Raw genomic sequence first — 19,909 nt, forward strand, 5'->3', positions numbered from 1 at the left:
CAAACATGAAATTCCTCTCCCCATCCACCACCAAAATCAATGGTTTATGATCTTATCCTTTTTCACATTAGCTTCACTATCCTCCCATCATCTACAAACTTTTCCTCGAAGCTGATCACCTTAAATTTATATGAACTATTATTTATAAAACTGAATAGGATTTTCTAAAAGGAAGAGAAATGACAGCTACTTACCTTGTGTGTTTTACTGTATATGTACAGATATGCCAGTCTGTAGAGACTCTTATAGTGCTGAGGGAATCGACTGAGACACAGATGTAATGCTCTAATACACTGTTCAATCAGCACTCGCCGCTGCTCCCTCTCCTCTCCTGGCAAGCTCTGAGGGAGATCCTCCAGTCTGTAGGTATCTTTCATCTCTCCTGAAGGATCACTGGTTTTCTTTTTTGAGTCACATAGAGATGAAGAGATGGCCCTGGTGGGAGTGACATTAGTAGCGTTAATGGTGGCAGTTTGACACTGCAACTCTGTATGCAATTTTGCTCCTGCTTGTTCTGCCAATCTCAAAGCCAATGCGTCTATTCCTTCAGTGATTTCCACACTGCTTCCTCTGCAAAGTTCAGAACAGATGCGACCCACCGAGTCCTCTTCCTCCAATTTCCGATAGTTCTCCCTGGACAGTACAGCTGCTTCCGTAGGCATTCTGTGAGCTGTGCGCTCTGCCAATCTCAAAGCCAAAGCATCTATGGCTTCTGTGATCTCTACACTGCCTCTTTTACAACCTTCAGAAGAACCTCGAGCTACTAAATCCTCTTCCTCCAGTTTTCCATGGCTCTCCGTTGACAAGACAGTAGCTTCCACGGTCGATGATGATGAGGGGCTGCCTTTCCCAGATTGAATCTTCCTGCTGCTGTCCTGGGAACTGGCTGCATCAGTGAAGACGTCCTGGGTCGAGTTAGAATCAGAGAGTACCAAAATCACACTGTCTTGACTTCTCTCTAGAAAACAAAACAAAATCAATGCCATTACTGACTGCAGAATGATTTCTGACTCATTAATGTATGTCACACTTAGTGATACAAGAACAGAAGACATGCAGTGACTTCACGATATAGTCAAACAGTTAAATGTAACTTTTGCTAAGTTGTTCTGTAGAGTCTGAATGGCTGTTCATTACATAGCCTTTGTTTGTTCAGGGCCAGCTCTCCTCTCCTCATTGCTACACTGTTCCTGAATAAGGTGAGAAAACATTCGATCCACTGGTACCCCATGTTCTGCAAATCAATTATGTGCCGAAACATGATAAATATTGACCTAGACATCAGGGAGAATGCCGTGGTTTTTCTTTCAAATTAGTGTCATGGAACCTTTTCTGCTCACCTAAAAGGACAGACACAACTTCAGTTTTGTATCTGATCAGAAAGACAGCAAGTCCGACAATGCAGCACTGTCAGTATTACACTATCCTGTCAGTCTAGACATGCACAAGTTCCTGAAGCAGGACTTCACCTTTTTCGTCAAGACGAGAACCTGACCACTGCATGTCATTGAACAACAAGGGAGCAGCCATTTCATTGTTAAATTTGCTCAGAATTCCAGCATATGCTCCAAATCGCAGCAGGTCAGGCCTCAGGAAGGAAAGGGGTGGGGGGGGGGGGGGGGGTGGTGGAGAAGAGGAACGAGAGAGGAAGAGAGAGAGAGAACCTGCCGCTGTCATTTTAACAGCCCTCCCTGCAGGGGAAGGGTGAAGGGATTAAGAGCAAAAATCCATGCATTTGTTTGGGTTTAACAGGAATTGTCCATTTTCAGCACTGTGGTAGAATAGAATAGAATATTCCACTGCTTACTTACTGATGAATAAAATCCTAAACCCAACAACGGTGAGAACAAATACCATTGGGTTCACCAAGCTAATTTATCTTGGATTAATTTTGCAGACTTGCCATGTAATTTCTATTCAGTTCATTGTGGAATACATGTGGTAATGCAAATTAATGTCACCCATCTTGATGAAAGTTGAGACCATGTTAGCCTTTTTAAAATCCAACTCCTGTTTCTAGGTGATGGATTAGGCTCAATATTTAATATAAGCACATTTTTATAACAACCTTCTGCTCTTTCTAACTATCAGCTCATTTCAATCTCCCTCACCTCCTAATAAAACCTTGATCATGACATTAGCTCCCAAATCCATGGTCATCTTGCCCACAATTCAATATTTAAATCCTTTCAACCAGATATCCACCTTCACCACAGTTCCGTATCTGCTGCTATCAAAGACACAAATGATATTTTTTGTGATTGTGTTCATGGTAAACTAGAGCTGAAAATGTGTTGCTGGAAAAGCGCAGCAGGTCAGGCAGCATCCAAGGAACAGGAGAATCGACGTTTCAGGCAGAAGGGCTTATGCCCGAAACATCAATTCTCCTGCTCCTTGGATGCTGCCTGACCTGCTGCGCTTTTCCAGCAACACATTTTCAGCTCTGATCTACAGCATCTGCAGTCCTCACTTTCTCCTCCTTCATGGTAAACTATCCCACCTCATCCAACCCTTCCTGATCTTTTGGCAGCTTTTATCATAGCTGACCACAACATCCTCCTCTATCATCCAGCTGAGTAGAATTGCCAATTCTTGGTTCCATTTATTAAACAATCATAGCCAAAAGGACATTCCTGCACTATTAACCCTGGTTTCTACCACCAAGTAATAGAGTCAAACACCATGGAATCAGACCCTTCAGTCCAGCCATACCGCACAGTGTATGTTCTTAAACTAAACTAGTCCCACCCTGCCTATACTTGGCCCATATCTCTCCAAACCTTCCATCATTTTCTCTGGCAGTTCATTCCACACATGAACCATTGTGTATAAAAATGTTGCCCCTCATGTCCTTTATAAATATTTTTCCTCTCACTTTAAAAAGAAATGCCCCCTAGCCTTTTACTCCCACACCTTACGGGAAAAAAAACTTTTGTCATTCCCCTTATCTATGCCCCTTATGATTTTATAAACCTTAATAGTCACTTCGCAGCCACTTACACTCCGGTGAAAAAAGTCCCAACCTATCCAGTGTATTTTTACATCTTAAACTCTCCATTCCTGGCAACATCCAGGTAAATCTTTTTTCAACCCTCTCTAGTTTAATAACATCCTTTCTATAATAGGGCAACCAGAACTGCACACAGTACTCCAGAAGAGGCCTCACCAATATCCTGGAAAATATCGAAGTCCGTTGACAAAATACCTCGCCCAAACAGGAACAGCAAAATATTCAAATTCCCTTTTAGATTTCTTGGTGACTATCTTGGGAGTTTAGCTCAGCTGGCTACGCAGCTACCCTATGAATCAGAATAACACCTACAGAGTCAGTCTCAATGTGCAGACTGGACTCTGAACAAAAACAGAAATTGCTAACAAAACTCAACAGATCTGGCAGCATCTGAGGAGAGAAAGCAGGTTAACATTGCAAGTACAGTGATTCCAGAAGGGTCAACAGACTCAATGTTAACTCTGCTTTCTCCCCATAGATGCTGTCAGATTTGCCAAGTGTTTCTCCAGATTTTGTTTCTCTTTCTGATTTCTATTTTATTATAGAGGCAGACTTGGGACAATTAGGATATCTGGTCGGCTTGGATGACTTTGACCAAAGGGTCTGTTTCCATGCTATACATCTCTATTACTCTATGAGCTGCCTCCTCACTCTGCCCTAGAGTGGAACACAATTGCAAACCATATTTAACAAAGGAAAAAGCTCAGGATGAAGGATCAGCAGACAACAAGCCAAAGATCTGTCTTCAGAGTCTAGCATTTTGGGAAGTAGTCATGATTTGGAGATGCCGGTGTTGGACTAGGGTGTACAAAGTTAAAAAATCACACAACACCAGGTTATAGTCCAACAGGTTTAATTGGAAGCACACTAGCTTTCGGAGCGACGCTCCTTCATCAGGTGATTGAATCACCTGATGAAGGAGCGTTGCTCCGGAAACCTGTTGGACTATAACCTGGTGTTGTGAGATTTTTAATTTTGGGAAGAGAATGCAATCACATTGATGGCCATTCAATACAGCTTTCCACCTTTTCAACTCTACCTCTCCAGAAATAAGAACAAGTACTTCCCTTGTGGCCTGACTAGCATGGAATCTTTCTTATTTTCCTGAACCATAAGAATACAGTCTCAATGTGGCATCTCTGACAGATGGCATTAGAACATGCAGCATTAAATATTGCACAAAAATGGCTGAAAAAATTATGCATTCTGAAATAATTCCACAGAGGCTGCTATCCCATCACCACGTCACACGTTATTTACATGTGGGAGGCCCTTGACACTGATCCAGCTCCCTCAGAGCCAGCTTTCAGAGTGAACAGGAAGGATGTCTGACATTCCTGTTATCATCTGTCAGCCATGGTCCAATCAGGGAACCTATTAACAGCCCCAATCAGGGAACACATATTCTAAGAGTTCCACCTGGCTGTCACTTACAATCACTACATATCCAAATCCTGGTCAAAACAAAACGATAAGTCCACAACTTGCGAGTGTGAGAAAGGCAGTCAGATATAATTTGCCATTGTGCAGGCAAGTTAATGCCGAGAAACAGCAAATCTTGCAGGTCTTAGCATTACATCAAATGTGATATACACTATGATTTACATAATTTTAAGTATCACTTATTGTAAGTTTGGGATTTGTTTTTGAGGTGGTAATGTGGGTTGTACATGTCTGAAGTTAGCAATTAACTCGTAATTATTTCTGTAGTCATGGAGATTTTAAAAAAGAATAATTTTGAGGCCTAGCTTTAGAACTGATGGATTTCTGTGCACCACAAATGGATTTTTGTTTATCTTAGATTGTTTTGCAACCTGCAATGAGGCCTCAAGGTTTGCTAGAGATTTCTAGAATTTGATTTTAAGCTTAAGGGAAAGAGCCATAACTCAGAATTTATTTTAGTTTGACTTCTAATTTTTAAACTTCCTATGAAATCCTTGGATGAAGACAGCTGTACAGAATAGTACTGCCTAGAAGGGAAGGATATGGTCAGGTAGGTTGCCTTAGAGAAAAAAAAATTAGTGATAGTCCTAGACTAGAAGTGTGGGCATAAAGCCCTGAGGTCACTTAAAGCTCAGTACATTTAAGCTCTAGTGTATGATAGATCCAGAAAACAGTGATCTGCAGTTTCAGTCGATAAATTAAAGTCACAGGGTGTTAAAGGGCAGGGACTCTGGTATTCATAGTGCATGAGTGGTGATTTTGGGTACAATACAGAGTGTGTTTTTGGCTACTGCACCAGGGTGTGTTTTGGATATACAAAAGCTGCTGTTTTTCTTTTCAATTTATAAAGGTGTGTTCTGGGATTAATGGGATTACACTTTCACTTTGTGTTTACAAGTCATTCTTTGAGTAGATGGACTGATTGACTCTATTTTATCTTAATTTCTTTTGTTAATAAACTTCTGTTTTGCTATTGAAGCAAAATCTGGAGCATCGCAGAGTCAGGTTTCTGCAAAAGAACACTTTGTTGAAATTGAAACAAATCAGATTTCAAACCAGATTTCAGTCTTGGATCTGATTGGTCCAGTGATATTAACAGGGATCATAATATAAACAATAAAATTTTGTCTTTGGGGACTGCAAAATGGCGCAAGTTCTCCAAATATAAAGACAAACTCCACAAATCAGTCGATGCATGTCAGATATTTGGTTTCTTAGTTGCCATAGGAGAGGATTTTCAGAATGGATAGGAACAGCCTAAGCAGCAGTATGTCAAATATGGGCACAGCATCCACAGAAAGGTGCAAACATCTTGGTTAATGCAGCCAAGAGTGAGGCTTAAAGAGGAAACAAATAGACGTGGGTAATTATTGGTTTTAAAAGAGAAGAAGTATAACATAGCAAAGATGAGCTGGAAGCCGGAGGGCTGGGAAACGTTTAAAGAGCAACAGAGGATAACTAAAAAGGCAATACGCACAGAAAAATGAAGTACGAAGGCAAACTGGCCAAAAATATAAAGAAGGATAGCAAAAGCTTTTTTAGGTATATGAAAAGAAAACAAATAGTTAAGACTAAAATTGGGCCCTTGAAGACAGAAATGGGTGAATTTAATAAGTGGAACAAGAAAATGGCAGAAGAGTTGAATAGGTACTTTGGATCAGTCTTCCCTGGGGAAGACACAAGCAATCTCCCAGATGTAATAGTGGCTGAAGGACCTAGGACAATGGATGAACTGAAGGGAATTTAGATTCTGGATTATTGGTGCTGGAAGAGCACAGCAGTTCAGGCAGCATTCAAGTAGCTTCGAAATCGACATTTCGGGCAAAAGCCCTTCATCAGGAAAGAGGCAGGAAATCATACTGGATAGACTGTTAGGTCTGAAGGTTGATAAGTCCCCAGGACCTGATGGTCTGCATCCCAGGGTACTGAAGGAGGTGGCTGTAGAAATCGTGGGTGCATTGGTAATTATTTTCCAATGTTCTATAGATTCAGGATCAGTTCCTGTGGATTGGAGGGTGGCTAAAGTTGTCCCACTTTTCAAGAAAGGAGAGTGAGAGAAAACAGGGAATTATAGACCGGTTAGCCTGACGTCAGTGGTGGGAAAGATGCTGGAGTCAATTATAAAAGATGAAATTACAACTCATTTGGATAGCAGTAACAGAATAGGTCAGAGTCAGCATGGATCTACAAAGGGGAAATCGTGCTTGACTAATCTTCTGGAATTTTTTTGAGGATGTAACTATGAAGATGGACAAGGGAGAGCCAGTGGACGTAGTGTAGCTGGACATCCAGAAAGCCTTTGATAAAGTCCCATATAGTAGATTCGTGAGCAAAATTAGGGCACATGGTATTGGGGGCAAAATACTGACTTGGACTGAAAATTGGCTGGGTGACAGGAAGCAGAGTAGTGATAAACGGGTCCCTTTCAAAATGGCAGGCAGTGACCAGTGGGGTACCACAAGGTTCAGCGCTGGGACCGCAGCTGGTTACAATAAACATTAAATGATATAGACGAAGTTATTAAAAGTAATATTAGCAAATGTGCCGATGACACAAAGCTGGGTGGCAGGGTGAAATGTGAGGAGGATGTTATGAGAATACAGGGTGACTTGCGCAGGCTAGGTGACTGGACGGAAGCGTGGCAGATGCAGTTTAATGTGGAGAAATGTGTGGTTATCCACTTTGGAGGCAAGAACAGGAAGGCAGATTACTATCTAAATGGAGTCAAGTTAGATAAAGGGGAAGTACAACGAGATCTAGGTGTTCTTGTACATCAGTGAATGAAAGCAAACATGCAGGTACAGCAGGCAGTGAAGAAAGCTCATGGCATGCTGGCCTTCATAACAAGAGGAATTGAGTACAGAAGCAAAGAGGTCCTTCTGCAGCTGTACAGGGCCCTGGTGAGTCCGTACCTGGAGTATTGAGTGCAGTTTTAGTCTCCAAATTTGAGGAAGGACATTCTGGTTATTGAGGGAGTGCAGCGTATTGAGGTCATTTCCCAGAATGGCGGGACTATCATATGTTGAAAGATTGGAGCAACTGGGCTTGTATACACTTGAGTTTAGAAGGATGAGAGGGGATCCGATTGAGACGTATAAGATTATTAAAGGATTAGACATTCTGGAGGCAGGAAGCATGTTCCGCTGATGGGTTAGTCCAGAACCAGAGGACACAGTTTAAAAATAAGGCGTAGGCCTTTTAAAACAGAATTGAGGAGAAACTTCTTCATCCAGAGAGTGGTGGACATATGGAATGCTCTGCCCTAGAAGGCTGTGGAAGCCAAGTCTCTTGACACTTTTAAGAAAGAGATGGATAGAGCTCTTAAAGATAGTGGAATCAAGGTTTATGGGGATAAGGCAGGAACAGGATACTGATTGTGGATGATCAGCCATGATCATAATGAATTGTGGTGCTGGCTCGAAGGGCCAAATGGCCTACTCCTGCACCTATTGTCTATTTTAGATAGAAAAAGAAAAATTAACAAAGGAAACCACCTTTTTAAGGAGCATTTTTCATGGGAGAACACAATTATCCAGTTTTTTATTCGGAGAATGGCAGTACATAAATCTAAAGGATTGCTTCATTTATACAGATGTGTTATCTACGATGAACAGAGACAATTTAGAGAACTAAATCATTAAGCTGGAAGGAAATGCAATTTGATCTTGTGCTGACTAGCCAAACAAAAGCCTGCAAATTAAAAGAAAAGGTGATAACGAGTCTGCAGAAGTCACTGATGCAGCTAAAACTGGAGATTATGTCCAATTCTTTGGTATGTATTAGAGAACGATAATGAAAAATACAGCTAAACTAATACAGAGCATAATACATTTGACCAATTCAGATGGGTTATTTACTTGGAAAAAGAGAAATTGCAGGGAAGACATTGCTTATCTATTTCTTTAAGAATATTGAGTAATCTCTGAATATCTGCTCACAAACATGAAAAAAGGGGTCTATTCATGCTTAAGTCCTAACCTAAGGAAGGATATATTGGCATTGGAGGCAGTACAGAGAAGGTTCACTCAGCTGATCCTGGGTATGGAGAAACTGTCTGATTAGGAGAGGTTAAGTAGGTTGGACCTATACTCATTGGAATTGAAAAGAATGAGAGTTGACCTTATTGAAACATAGAAGACTCTTTGGGGAGGGGTTTCCTCTAGTGGGAGAGCATAAATCGCAGCATTTGGGGATTGCACATTTCAGGCACAGATGAGGAGGAATTGCTCCTCTCTGAAGGTTGTGAATCTGTCCACAAACAGCTGTCAAGGCTGGGTTGCTGAGAATAATCAAGGCTGATATAGACAGATTTTTAATTAGTAAGGCAATTAAGGGTTAAAGGGAAAAGACAGGAAAATGGAATTGAGTATTATCAGATCAGTTATGATCTCACTGAACAGCAAACCAGACTGGATTGGCTGAATGGTCCATGTCTGCTCCGACTTCTTATGGTCTAATAAAGGAAGAAAGTGCACAGAACTTAGATTCAACAATGCCAAGTGGCTATGGTTGTGCAAAGTGCACCATTCTGGGAGGTAATTTAGTAACAATTAAAAAGGGCTTGGGAAAGATATTTGAGACACTGTGCAATTGAAGAGTATTATGGAGTCGCAAATGGTGCTCAACATTGTGCAATCATTGCTGAACATTCCCAATTCTGACCTTATGATGGAGGGAAGGTCCAGTATTGCAGATAGAAGGTATATGTAATTGCAGTCTTGCATTCAGTGTCTCTTCCATCAAATGAGAGGTAGATACTCAAGCCTTTTCAAGCACTGACTGCCATTTGGAGGTGGCCTTGGCTGCACATTGGGTCTTATTCAGGGATTACTATCACACATCTTCCTGTTCTTAAAATCAACTTTCACACTATAGAAGACAATAACATTGTCATCGGTATTGATAGAAATCAAACTCATCAGCAGTTGAGGTCTGTGCAAATCCTGTCGCTTGTGAAGCTGAAAAAAAGAAGCCAGGCCTCTTATGGTTGGGGAGATTGATTCCTTTCTAGTGAATCAAATCCAGGTCTGCTGCTCAGCTTAGAACATATTTTAAAATGATGGAAACATCAGTCAACAACACTTCACAGAGACAGAATATGTTACAAAACCTGTACGATCGGTTCATCCACACTAGAAATATTCAACTGTTGCAAGGGAAATTAGTCTGTTCAGACAACCACTTTGATCTATGACCTAATAAAGATTCTACTGTATTTTTTCATTATATTAATGTTGATCTCATTAAAAGCAAGGAGCAAAACAAGATTAAGGAAAGATTGTCTACTAGAGAACTGCAGGATAGATAATGAGATTTCATGGATTAAAAGAATTCTACTCTGGGAATGGAATGAGCATTACTGGGTCATCTTTAATTACAGCAGTATCCAAACAACACAGTTTTGTTTACGTGAAGATTGCTTGATATTTCTGCGAGAGGGCTTTGTAGTGTGAAAGAAAGCAATATTCAGGATTCTTGATTGAATTTATCATGTGCTGTTGGTTTAGTGAACACTGGAATCTGAGGGTATAACACCAGGGTGCACTGAATTGCATGACAGCATCAGATCACATTTTACTAAGATATTTACAAATATAAACAACACTTGCAAGAAGTGACCAAATTTCACTTTAAACATATCCAGAGATACCACAAAGAATATATATGTCCCTTCCACTGAGACTCCATTTTCTATAGTTTACTTTGCAGAGTTTCATGGGTACACAAAAGACTCACGGTATTGACTCTTAATTGTGTTGAACTTCAGGATGACACATCCAAATCTATGTGACAATCTATGACACATCCAAATCCTAGAAAACCTAATTAAAGCTGGAGTGTTGGCCAGCAAGCATTTGAAAATGCTCGATAGATAATGAAAACCAGAGCAAATGAAAAGCTAAAGTTTGGAATTTGTAAACAAGGTGTTAGACTTGTGATTTGTCTCTGGATGTAGCCCTGATGAAGAGTTTATGTTTGAAACATAGACTCTCCTGCTTCTCAGATGCTTCCTGACCTGCTGCGCTTTTCCAATACCACACTTGTTGGCTCTGATCTCCAGCATGTGCAGTCCACACTTTCTCCAAGCCTACGTATCCCTCACCAAATGTGGTCCTGATGAAGAGCTTATGCTTGAAACAAGACCTTCCTGCTCCTCAGATGCTGCCTGACTGTCTCTGCTTTTCCAGCACCACACCTTTCGATATGTAGGCTTACAAAGCTGAAGGATTCAGAAGCATTGCAAGGCAGCTGGCACTGATAATAATACCCAGAGAGGGATTGTCCACAAGTCTCCAACACAGGAGCAAGAAGGGTCCGAGTTGGAACAAAAATGGTAAAAATGCAAAATTAATGGCTCTCTACATAAATTTACATTCTAATCAAAAGAAAATAAAATTAATTAACAGTACAAATAGTGGTTCATGGCTATTAGGCTATAACCATTATGGAGGAGAAAGTGAGGACTGCAGATGCTGGAGATCAGAGCTGAAAATGTGTTGCTGGAAAAGCGCAGGTCAGGCAGCATCCAAGGAGCAGGAGAATCAACGTTTTGGGCATAAGCCCTTCTTCAGGAATGAGGAAAGTGTGTCCAGCAGGCTAAGGTAAAAGATAGGGAAGAGGGACTTGGGAGAGGGGCGTTGGAAATGCGATAGGTGGAAGGAGGTTAAGGTGAGGGAGTTAGGCCAGAGTGGGGGTGGGGACGGAAAGGTCAGGAAGATGATTGCAGGTCAAGAAGGCGGTGCTGAGTTCGAGGGCTGGGACTGATACAAGGTGGGGGGAGGGGAAATGAGAAAACTGGAGAAATCTGAGTTCATCCCTTGTGGTTGGAGGGTTCCTAGGCGGAAGATGAGTTGCTCTTCCTCCAACCGTCATGTTGCTATGGTCTGGCGATGGAGGAGTCCAAGGACCTGCATGTCCTCGGTGGAGTGGGAGGGGGAGTTGAAGTGTTGAGCCATGGGGTGGTTGGGTTGGTTGGTGCGGGTGTCCCAGAGGTGTTCTCTGAAACGTTCCGCAAGTAGGCGGCCTGTCTCCCCAATATAGAGGAGGCCACATCGGATGCAGCGGATGCAGTAAATGATGTGTGTGGAGGTGCAGGTGAATTTCTGATGGATATTGAAGGATCCCTTGGGGCCTTGGAGGGAAGTAAGGGGGGAGGTGTGGGCACAAGTTTTGCATTTCTTGCGGTTGCAGGGGAAGGTGCCGGGGGTGGAGGTTGGGTTGGTGGGAGGTTTGGACCTGACGAGGGAGTCACGGAGGGAGTGGTCTTTTCGGAACACTGAAAGGGGAGGGGAGGGAAATAGGTCCCTGGTGGTGGAGACCGTTTGGAGGTGGTGGAAATGACGACAGATGAGACTATGTATATGGAGGTTGGTGGGGTGGTAGGTGAGGACCAGTGGGGTTCTGTCCTGGTGGCGATTGGAGGGGCAGGGCTCAAGGGCGGAGGAGCGGGAAGTGGAAGAGATGCGGTGGAGAGCATCGTCAATCACGTCTGGGGGGAAATTGCGGTCTTTGAAGAAGGAAGCCATCTGGGTTGTACGATATTGGAACTGGTCCTCCTGGGAGCAGATGCGGCGGAGACGAAGGAATTGGGAATATGGGATGGCATTTTTACAGGGGGCAGGGTGGGAGGTGGTATAGTCTAGGTAGCTGTGGGAGTCAGTACTGCATCCACTGCACCCGATGTGGCCTCCTCTATATTGGGGAGAGAGGCCACCTACTTGTGGAATGTTTCAGAGAACACCTCTGGGACACCTGGACCAACCAACCCAACCACCCCGTGGCTCAACACTTCTACTCCCCCTCCCACTCCACCAAGGACATGCAGGTCCTTGGACTCCTCCATCGCCAGACCATAGCAACACGACGGCTGGAGGAAGAGCGCCTCATCTTCCACCTAGGAACCATCCAACCATAAGGGATGAACTCAGATTTCTCCAGTTTCCTCATTTCCCCTCCTCCCACCTTGTCTCAGTCCCAACCCTCGAACTCAGCACCGCCTTCCTAACCTGCAATCTTCTTTCTGACCTCTTCATCCCCACCCCGACTCCGGCCTATCACCCTCATCTTGACCTCCTTCCACCTATCGCATGTCCAATGCCCCTCCCCCAAGTCCCTCCTCCCTACCTTTTATCTTAGCCTGCTGGACACACTTTCCTCATTCCTGAAGAAGGGCTCATGCCCAAAACGTCGATTCTCCTGTTCCTTGGATGCTGCCTGACCTGCTGCGTTTTTCCAGCAACACATTTTCAGCTATAACCATTATGGAGACAAGGAGCTAAATAATCAGGTGCATGTGACTTATTGGAGGGGCAGATAGGAAGGGAAGGGAAGGTTGATGGAGAGGCTTTGTTGGTACAAGATGAATACGTACGATAGCAAGAAATAATGGGAGGTGGTGGAATAGTGGTAATGTCACTGGATTAATATACCAGAACCCCAGGTCAAAGCTCTGGGGACTATGAGCTTGAATCCCACTGTGGGATAGTGACATTTAAATTCAATAAAAATCTGGAATAAAACGTTGGCTAAAATGGTGAACACGTAACCACTCGCGAATGTTGTAAAAACTCATCTGGTTTCAACAATATCCTTTAGGGGAAAAAAATCTGTTGTCCTTACTTGGTCTGGCCGACATGTGATTCCAGACCCACAGCAATGTGGTTGACTCTTAACTGCCCTCTGGGCAATTAGGGATGAGCAATGATTGCTGGCCCACCCAGTGACCCCCCACATTTCATGATTTTGTTTTTAGAAAGTGATCTTAAATCTGACGACATAGGATCTGTATGGGTGCAGGCAATAAATGTGAGGGGGAAGATGATACTGGCAGGAGCAGTTACTGCTCTGGCAGACAACAAATAGAGCAGGAGGTAATGAGGGTATATGAAAAAGTGAATACATCACAGATGGCTTGAAAAACAAACTTGTAAGGAGATCTCAGCTATCTGTAAGAATAATAGGGTAGTTATGGTAGGGGATTTTAACTTTGCAAACATCGACTGGGACTGCCATAGTGTTAAAGGTTTAGATGGAGAGGAATTTGTTAAGTGTGTACAAGACAATTTTCTGATTCAGTATGTGGATGTACCTACTAGAGAAGGTGCAAAACTTGACCTACTCTTGGGAAATAAGGCAGAGCAGGTGACTGAGGTGTCAGTGGGGGAGCATTTTGGGACCAGCGACCATAATTCTATTCATTTTAAAATAGTGATGGAAAAAGATAGACCAGATCTAAAAGTTGAAGTTCTAAATTGGAGGAAGGCCAATTTTGACAGTATTAGGCAAGAACTTTTGAAAGCTGATTGGAGGCAGATGTTCACAGGTAAAGGGACGGCCGGAAAATGGGAGTCTTTCAGAAATGAGATAACAAGAATCCAGAGAAAGTATATTCCTGTCAGGGTGAAAGGAAAGGCTGGTAGGTATAGGGAATGCTGAATGACTAAAGAAATTGAGAGTTTGGTTAAGAAAAAGGAGGAAGCATATGTCAGGTATAGACAGGATAGATCAAGTGAATCCTTAGAAGAGTATAAAGGCAGTAGGAGTATACTTAAGAGGGAAATCAGAAGGGCAAAACGGGGACATAAGATAGCTTTGGCAAACAGAATTAAGGAGAATCCAAAGGGTTTTTACAAATATATTAAGGACAAAAGGGTAACGAGGGAGAGAATAGGGCCTGTCAAAGATCAGTAAGGTGGTCTGTGTGGAGCCGCAGGAGATGGGGGAGATACTAAATGAATATTTTGCATCAGTATTTACTGTGGAAAAGGATATGGAAGATATAGACTGTAGGGAAATAGATGGTGACATCTTGCAAAATGTCCAGATTACAGAGGAGGCAGTGCTGGATGCCTTGAAACGGGTAAAGCTGGATAACTCCCCAGGACCTGATCAGGTGTACCTGATAACTCTGTGGGAAGCTAGAGAAGTGATTGCTAGGCCTCTTGCTGAGATAGTTGTATCATCGATAGTCACAGGTGAGGTGCCGGAAGACTGGAGGTTGGCAAATGTGGTACCACTGTTTAAGAAGGGTGGTAAAGACAAACCAGGGAACTATAGACCGGTGAGCCTGACCTCAGTGGTGGGCAAGTTGTTGGAGGGAATCCTGAGGGACAGGATGTACATGTATTTGGAAAGGCAAGGACTGATTAGGGATAGTCAACATGGTTTTGTACGGGGGAAATCATGTCTCACAAACTTGAATGAGTTTTTTGAAGAAGTAACAAAGAAGATTGATGAGGGCAGAGCAGTAGATGTGATCTATATGGACTTCAGTAAGGCGTTTGACAAGGTTCCCCATGGGAGACTGATTAGCAAGGTTAGATCTCACGGAATACAGGGAGAACGGTGGGCGGCACGGTGGCACAGTGGTTAGCACTGCTGCCTCACAGCGCCTGAGACCCGGGTTCATTTCCCACCTCAGGCGACTGACTGTGTGGAGTTTGCACGTTCTCCCCGTGTCTGCGTGGGTTTCCTCCGGGTGCTCCGGTTTCCTCCCACAGTCCAAAGATGTGCAGGCCAGGTGAATTGGCCATGCTAAATTGCCCATAGTGTTAAGTAAGGGGTAGATGTAGGGGTATGGGTGGGTTACGCTTCGGCGGGTCGGTGTGGACTTGTTGGGCCGAAGGGCCTGTTTCCACACTGTAAGTAATCTAATCTAATCTAAACTAGCCATTTGGATACAGAACTGGCTCAAAGGTAGAAGACAGAGGGTGGTGTGGAGGGTTGTTTTTCAGACTGGAGGTCTGTGACCAGTGGAGTGCCACAAGGATCGGTGCTGGGTCCTCTACTTTTTGTCATTTACATAAATGATTTGGATGCAAGCATAAGAGGTACAGTTAGTAAGTTTGCAGATGACACCAAAATTGGAGGTGTAGTGGACAGCGAAGAGGATTACATCAGATTACAACAGGATCTTGACCAGATCGGCCAATGGGCTAAGAAGTAGCAGATGGAGTTTATTCAGATACATGCGAGGTGCTGCATTTTGGGAAAGCAAATCTTAGCAGGACTTATACACTTAATGGTAAGGTCCTAGGGAGTGTTGCTGAACAAAGAGACCTTGGAGTGCAGGTTCATAGCTCCTTGAAAGTGGAGTCGCAGGTAGATAGGATAGTGAAGGCGGCGTTTGGTATGCTTTCCTTTATTGGTCAGAGTATTGAGTACAGGAGTTGAGAGGTCATGTTGCAGCTGTACAGGACATTGGTTAGGCCACCATTGGAATATTGCGTGCAATTCTGGTCTCCTTCCTATCGGAAAGACGTTGTGAAACTTGAAAGGGTTCAGAAATGATTTACAAGGATGTTGCCAGGGTTGGAGGATTTGAGTGACAGGGAGAGGCTGAACAGGCTGGGGCTGTTTTCCCTGGAGTGTCGGAGGCTGAGGGGTGACCTTATAAAGGTTTACAAAATTATGAGGGGCATGGATAGGGTAAATATACAAAGTCCTTTCCCTGGGGTCTCGGAGTCCAGAACTCGAGGGCATAGGTTTAGGGTGAGAGGGGAGAGATATAATAGAGTCCTAAGGAGCAACGTTTTCACACAGAGGGTGGTACGTGTATGGAATAAGCTGCCAGAGGATGTGGTGGAGGCTGGTACAATTGCAAAATTTAAGAGGCATTTGGATGTGTATACGAATAGGAAGGGTTTAGAGGGATATGGGCCAGGTGCTGGCAGGTGGGACTAGGTTGGGTTAGGATATCTGGTCGGCATGGACGGGTTGGACCCAAGGGTCTGTTTCCATGCTGTACATCTCTATGATTCTATGCTCATGCAGACTGGGAAAATCAAATTGGAAACAGAGGCACCAAGAAGAAACTAAACTGTATTTACGGATTCCTAAATGTTGTGGATCTAACTTGGGTTCAGGCTATTTTGGATCTGGTAATGTATACTTAAACATGTTTAATCATATCATAGAATCCCTACACTGTGGAACCAGGCAATTTGGCCCAACAAGTCAACACCGAACTTTTGAAGAGTATCCCACCCAGACCCATCCCCAAACCTAATACTCTACATTACCCCTGACTAATAGAACAGATTCAGAGCATGATGTCAACAGGGAACAGTGACCTTAACATGGTAGAATTTAGCATGCAGTTTGAGAGTGAGGAACATGGCTTAGATACAATTGTGCTAAATTTAAGTAAAAGTAATTACACAGAGATTATGCCTGAGTTCACTGGAGTGGAGGTGAAAGGTTCATAGCCAAAAAGATAGTTGTGGAACAATGGCAGATAGAATCATAGAGATGTGCAGCATGGAAAGCATTCAGTCCAACTCATCCATGCTGATCAGATATCCTAAATTAATCTCTATTTGGCCCATACCCCTCTAAACCCTTTCTATTCATATACCCAGCCAGATGCCTTTTAAATGTTGCGATTGTACCAGCCCCCACCACTTCTTCTGACAGCTTGATCCATATACGCACCACCTTCTGCGTGAAAAAGTTAACCCCTTAGGTCCCTTTTAAATTTTTCTCCTCTCACCCTAAACCTATGCTCTCTAGTTCTGGACTACCCAACCCAGGGTAAATAGACACGGTCTTTTGCCTATCAAGTCCAAACAACCACCATCCACCACTACCCTCTGTCTCTTAGCTTTGAGCCAGCTCTGTATCAAAATGGCAAGTTCTCTCCATATTCCGTGTCATCTGCCCTTGATAACCAGTCTACAATGTGGAACCTTGTTGAACATCTTACTGAAGTACATATAGATCACAACCATCACTCTGCCTTCATCAATCCATTTCGTTACTTCAAATAAAAATCAAGTTAGTGATTTCCCATGCACAAAGCAGTGTTGAGTAACCCTAATCATGTAAATCCTGACCTTCAGAATCCCCTCCAACAACTTGCCCACCATTGATGTCAAGCTCGCCGGTCTATAGTTCCCTGGCTTTTCCTTACCACCTTTCTTAAATAATGGCACCATGTTAGCCAATCTCCATTCTTCGCGTACTTCACCTGTGGCTATCGTTGAAACAAATATCTCAACATGGGGCCCTGCAATCACTTCACTAACTATCCACAAAGTTGTCGGGTACACCTGATCATGTCCTGGGGATTTACCCACCTTGGTGTTTTAAGGATGTCAAGCACCATCTCCTCTTCAAAAGTGTCCCTATTACAGATGTCATTATTTATTTCCCCAAGTTATCTAGCTTCCATCTCCTTCTCTCTCAAAGGACTGATTCAAATTGACGTTTAATAGCTCATGACTCACAGCAAAGTTCTAGCAGGATGAGGAAGAACAATTCTAGGAAGGGGATAATAGACCATTGTTCATGAAGAAAGCAAGAATTATATCAAATTGAAAGTAAAAAAGATACAATGGGGCAAAGATTGGTGATAAATTAGAGGATTGGGCAAGTTTCAAAAGCCAACAAGAAATGAAAAACAAAACAGCAAGAGTCTCATTAAATATATAACAAGGACGATGGAGGCCAAAGTCATTTTAGGCTCCTTAGAGGACAAGGCTAAGAAAATAATAGCAGACAAGTTACTTTGCAGGAATTTTCACAGTAAATGACAGTAAATGTATTCCAAGGGCTAAAGAGGATGGAAATAAACACAATGACCATCTCTGAAGAAAAAGTGGTTAAAGGACAATAAGTCCTCTGGACCTGATGAATGTGTCCTAGAATTTTAAGGGAAGTAGCTGCATTATAGAAATGATGGATGCACTGCTAGTAATCTTCCTGGAATCCTTAGATTCTGGAAAAGTTCCAGAGGATCATAAAACTCCCTTATTCATAAAGGAAAGGAGGTAAAAACAGGAAACCATAGATAAGTTAGTATGTCATTAGAAGATGTTAAGTTCAACTATATAAGATGAAATAGTAGAGCATTTAAAAAACACAAAACAATCAGGCACAATTAACATGGTGTCAGGAAGGGGAAATCATGTTTCACAAATTCATTAGATTTCTATAAGGAAGTAACAAGCTGAATAAATAAAGTTATCTGTAGATGTAATATATTTAGATCACCAAAAGGCATTCAGTAAGGTATCATACATAAAACTACTTAATAAGAACGTGTGGTTTTGGACTAGTATATCAGCATGGATAGAGGATTGGCTTATTAGTAGGAGAGAGAGAGATTAAATAAAAGGTCATTTACAGGATGGAAACCTCTTACTTATGGAGTGCACGGGAGTCAGTGACAGCGTCACAATTATTTCTAAGATATTTTAATGGTCTGGGCGATGAAAGTGAATCTACTATAAAAGGTTTGCAGATGACAAAAATACATGGTAAAGCAAATAGAAAAGCTGACACAGAGTCTACAGAGGGATATAAACAAGTTAAGTGAGTTGATAATACATGGCAACTGAAATATAAAGTGGGAAAATATAAGGCTATGCACTTTGACAGGAAGAATAGAACAGTTGAATATTATTTCAAGGGAGAAACACTGCAGAATGCTCATGTATGAATCACTGGCATGTACACCACCGGTGGTGCATTTCCAAAAGAGTCCGTTCTGATTTTAAACTTTCTCAACACTCTTCCAGTCAACGCTGACAATATCCAACTGTGGACACAAAAAGATCCCATCCTGGCAAAACTGAAAGCTGGTGGTAATGGGGAAACAGAAGGGCCATCAAAACCCAGAAAGTTATTTGGACCCGGTATGACCAGATCACTACAGAGAATGGCGTATTGCTATGGGGAACAAGGATAATTGTCCCAAGTAAAAGTCACCACCAGACAGTGGCTAAATTCTACAAGGGTCATCCACTGGTTTCCAAAATGAAGATGTTGGTGAGAAGTTATGTCTGGTGGCCAGGATTGGGTGCAGACATAGCTGCATTGGTGAGTACAGAGTACCAGCAAGGACAAAAATTACCTCCCGCAGCTCCCCCACATTCATGGGAACGGCTGGGTAAACCCTGGACTTGGTCACACCTTATCAATGCCAATCCTTTCCTGCACTCAATGGTCCTGGTATTGCTGCTGCCCATTCAATATGGTTAAACGTGCATAGAGTTCATTCAGCAAATTCAGGGATGACGATGGAGAAGCTGAGAGTATCGATCACAATACACGGACTCTTGGAAGTATTGGTCACAGACAGTGGAACATTATTTGCCAGCAGGAAATTAGAGTATTTCCAAAAGTCGAATGGAATTTAACATGATCAGACAGCTCCAAATTATCCGTCATCCAATAGTCTGGTGGAAAGAGTGCTCCAAATGTTGAATGCAGGCTTTAAAAAAAGCCTATGGTTTCACTTGATACCAAACCATCCCAATTCCTGTTTGATTATAGGACCATCTCTCATACAGCTGCAGGGGTAACTCCAGCAGAGTTACTGATGGGGAGAAGAATCTGTACCAGGTTATACCTGATTTTCCTGGACCTGGTGGCAAGGGTGAATTACCTGGTACCTCAGAACAGCCAGAAAATCTGTCAGAAACCATGGGTTCTCCCTCTCCTTCTATCGTCGAA

At 42.8% G+C, this 19,909-nt stretch overlaps 1 protein-coding gene across 5 annotated transcripts in view; it reads right to left on the reverse strand.

Annotated features, from left to right (window-relative positions):
• cabin1 (calcineurin binding protein 1) overlaps positions 1-19,909 on the reverse strand; it is a 477,539-nt gene that overhangs the window by 301,725 nt on the left and 155,905 nt on the right. For all 5 annotated transcript variants that reach the window (XM_072587055.1, XM_072587057.1, XM_072587054.1 and 2 more), the window contains one exon: positions 195-958. In XM_072587055.1, coding sequence (XP_072443156.1) covers positions 195-958 — 764 coding nt within the window. The remainder of the gene's footprint in view (positions 1-194; positions 959-19,909) is intronic.

Source organism: Chiloscyllium punctatum, chromosome 17 (assembly GCF_047496795.1).
Source record: "Chiloscyllium punctatum isolate Juve2018m chromosome 17, sChiPun1.3, whole genome shotgun sequence".
NCBI classification, from domain to species: domain Eukaryota; kingdom Metazoa; phylum Chordata; class Chondrichthyes; order Orectolobiformes; family Hemiscylliidae; genus Chiloscyllium; species Chiloscyllium punctatum.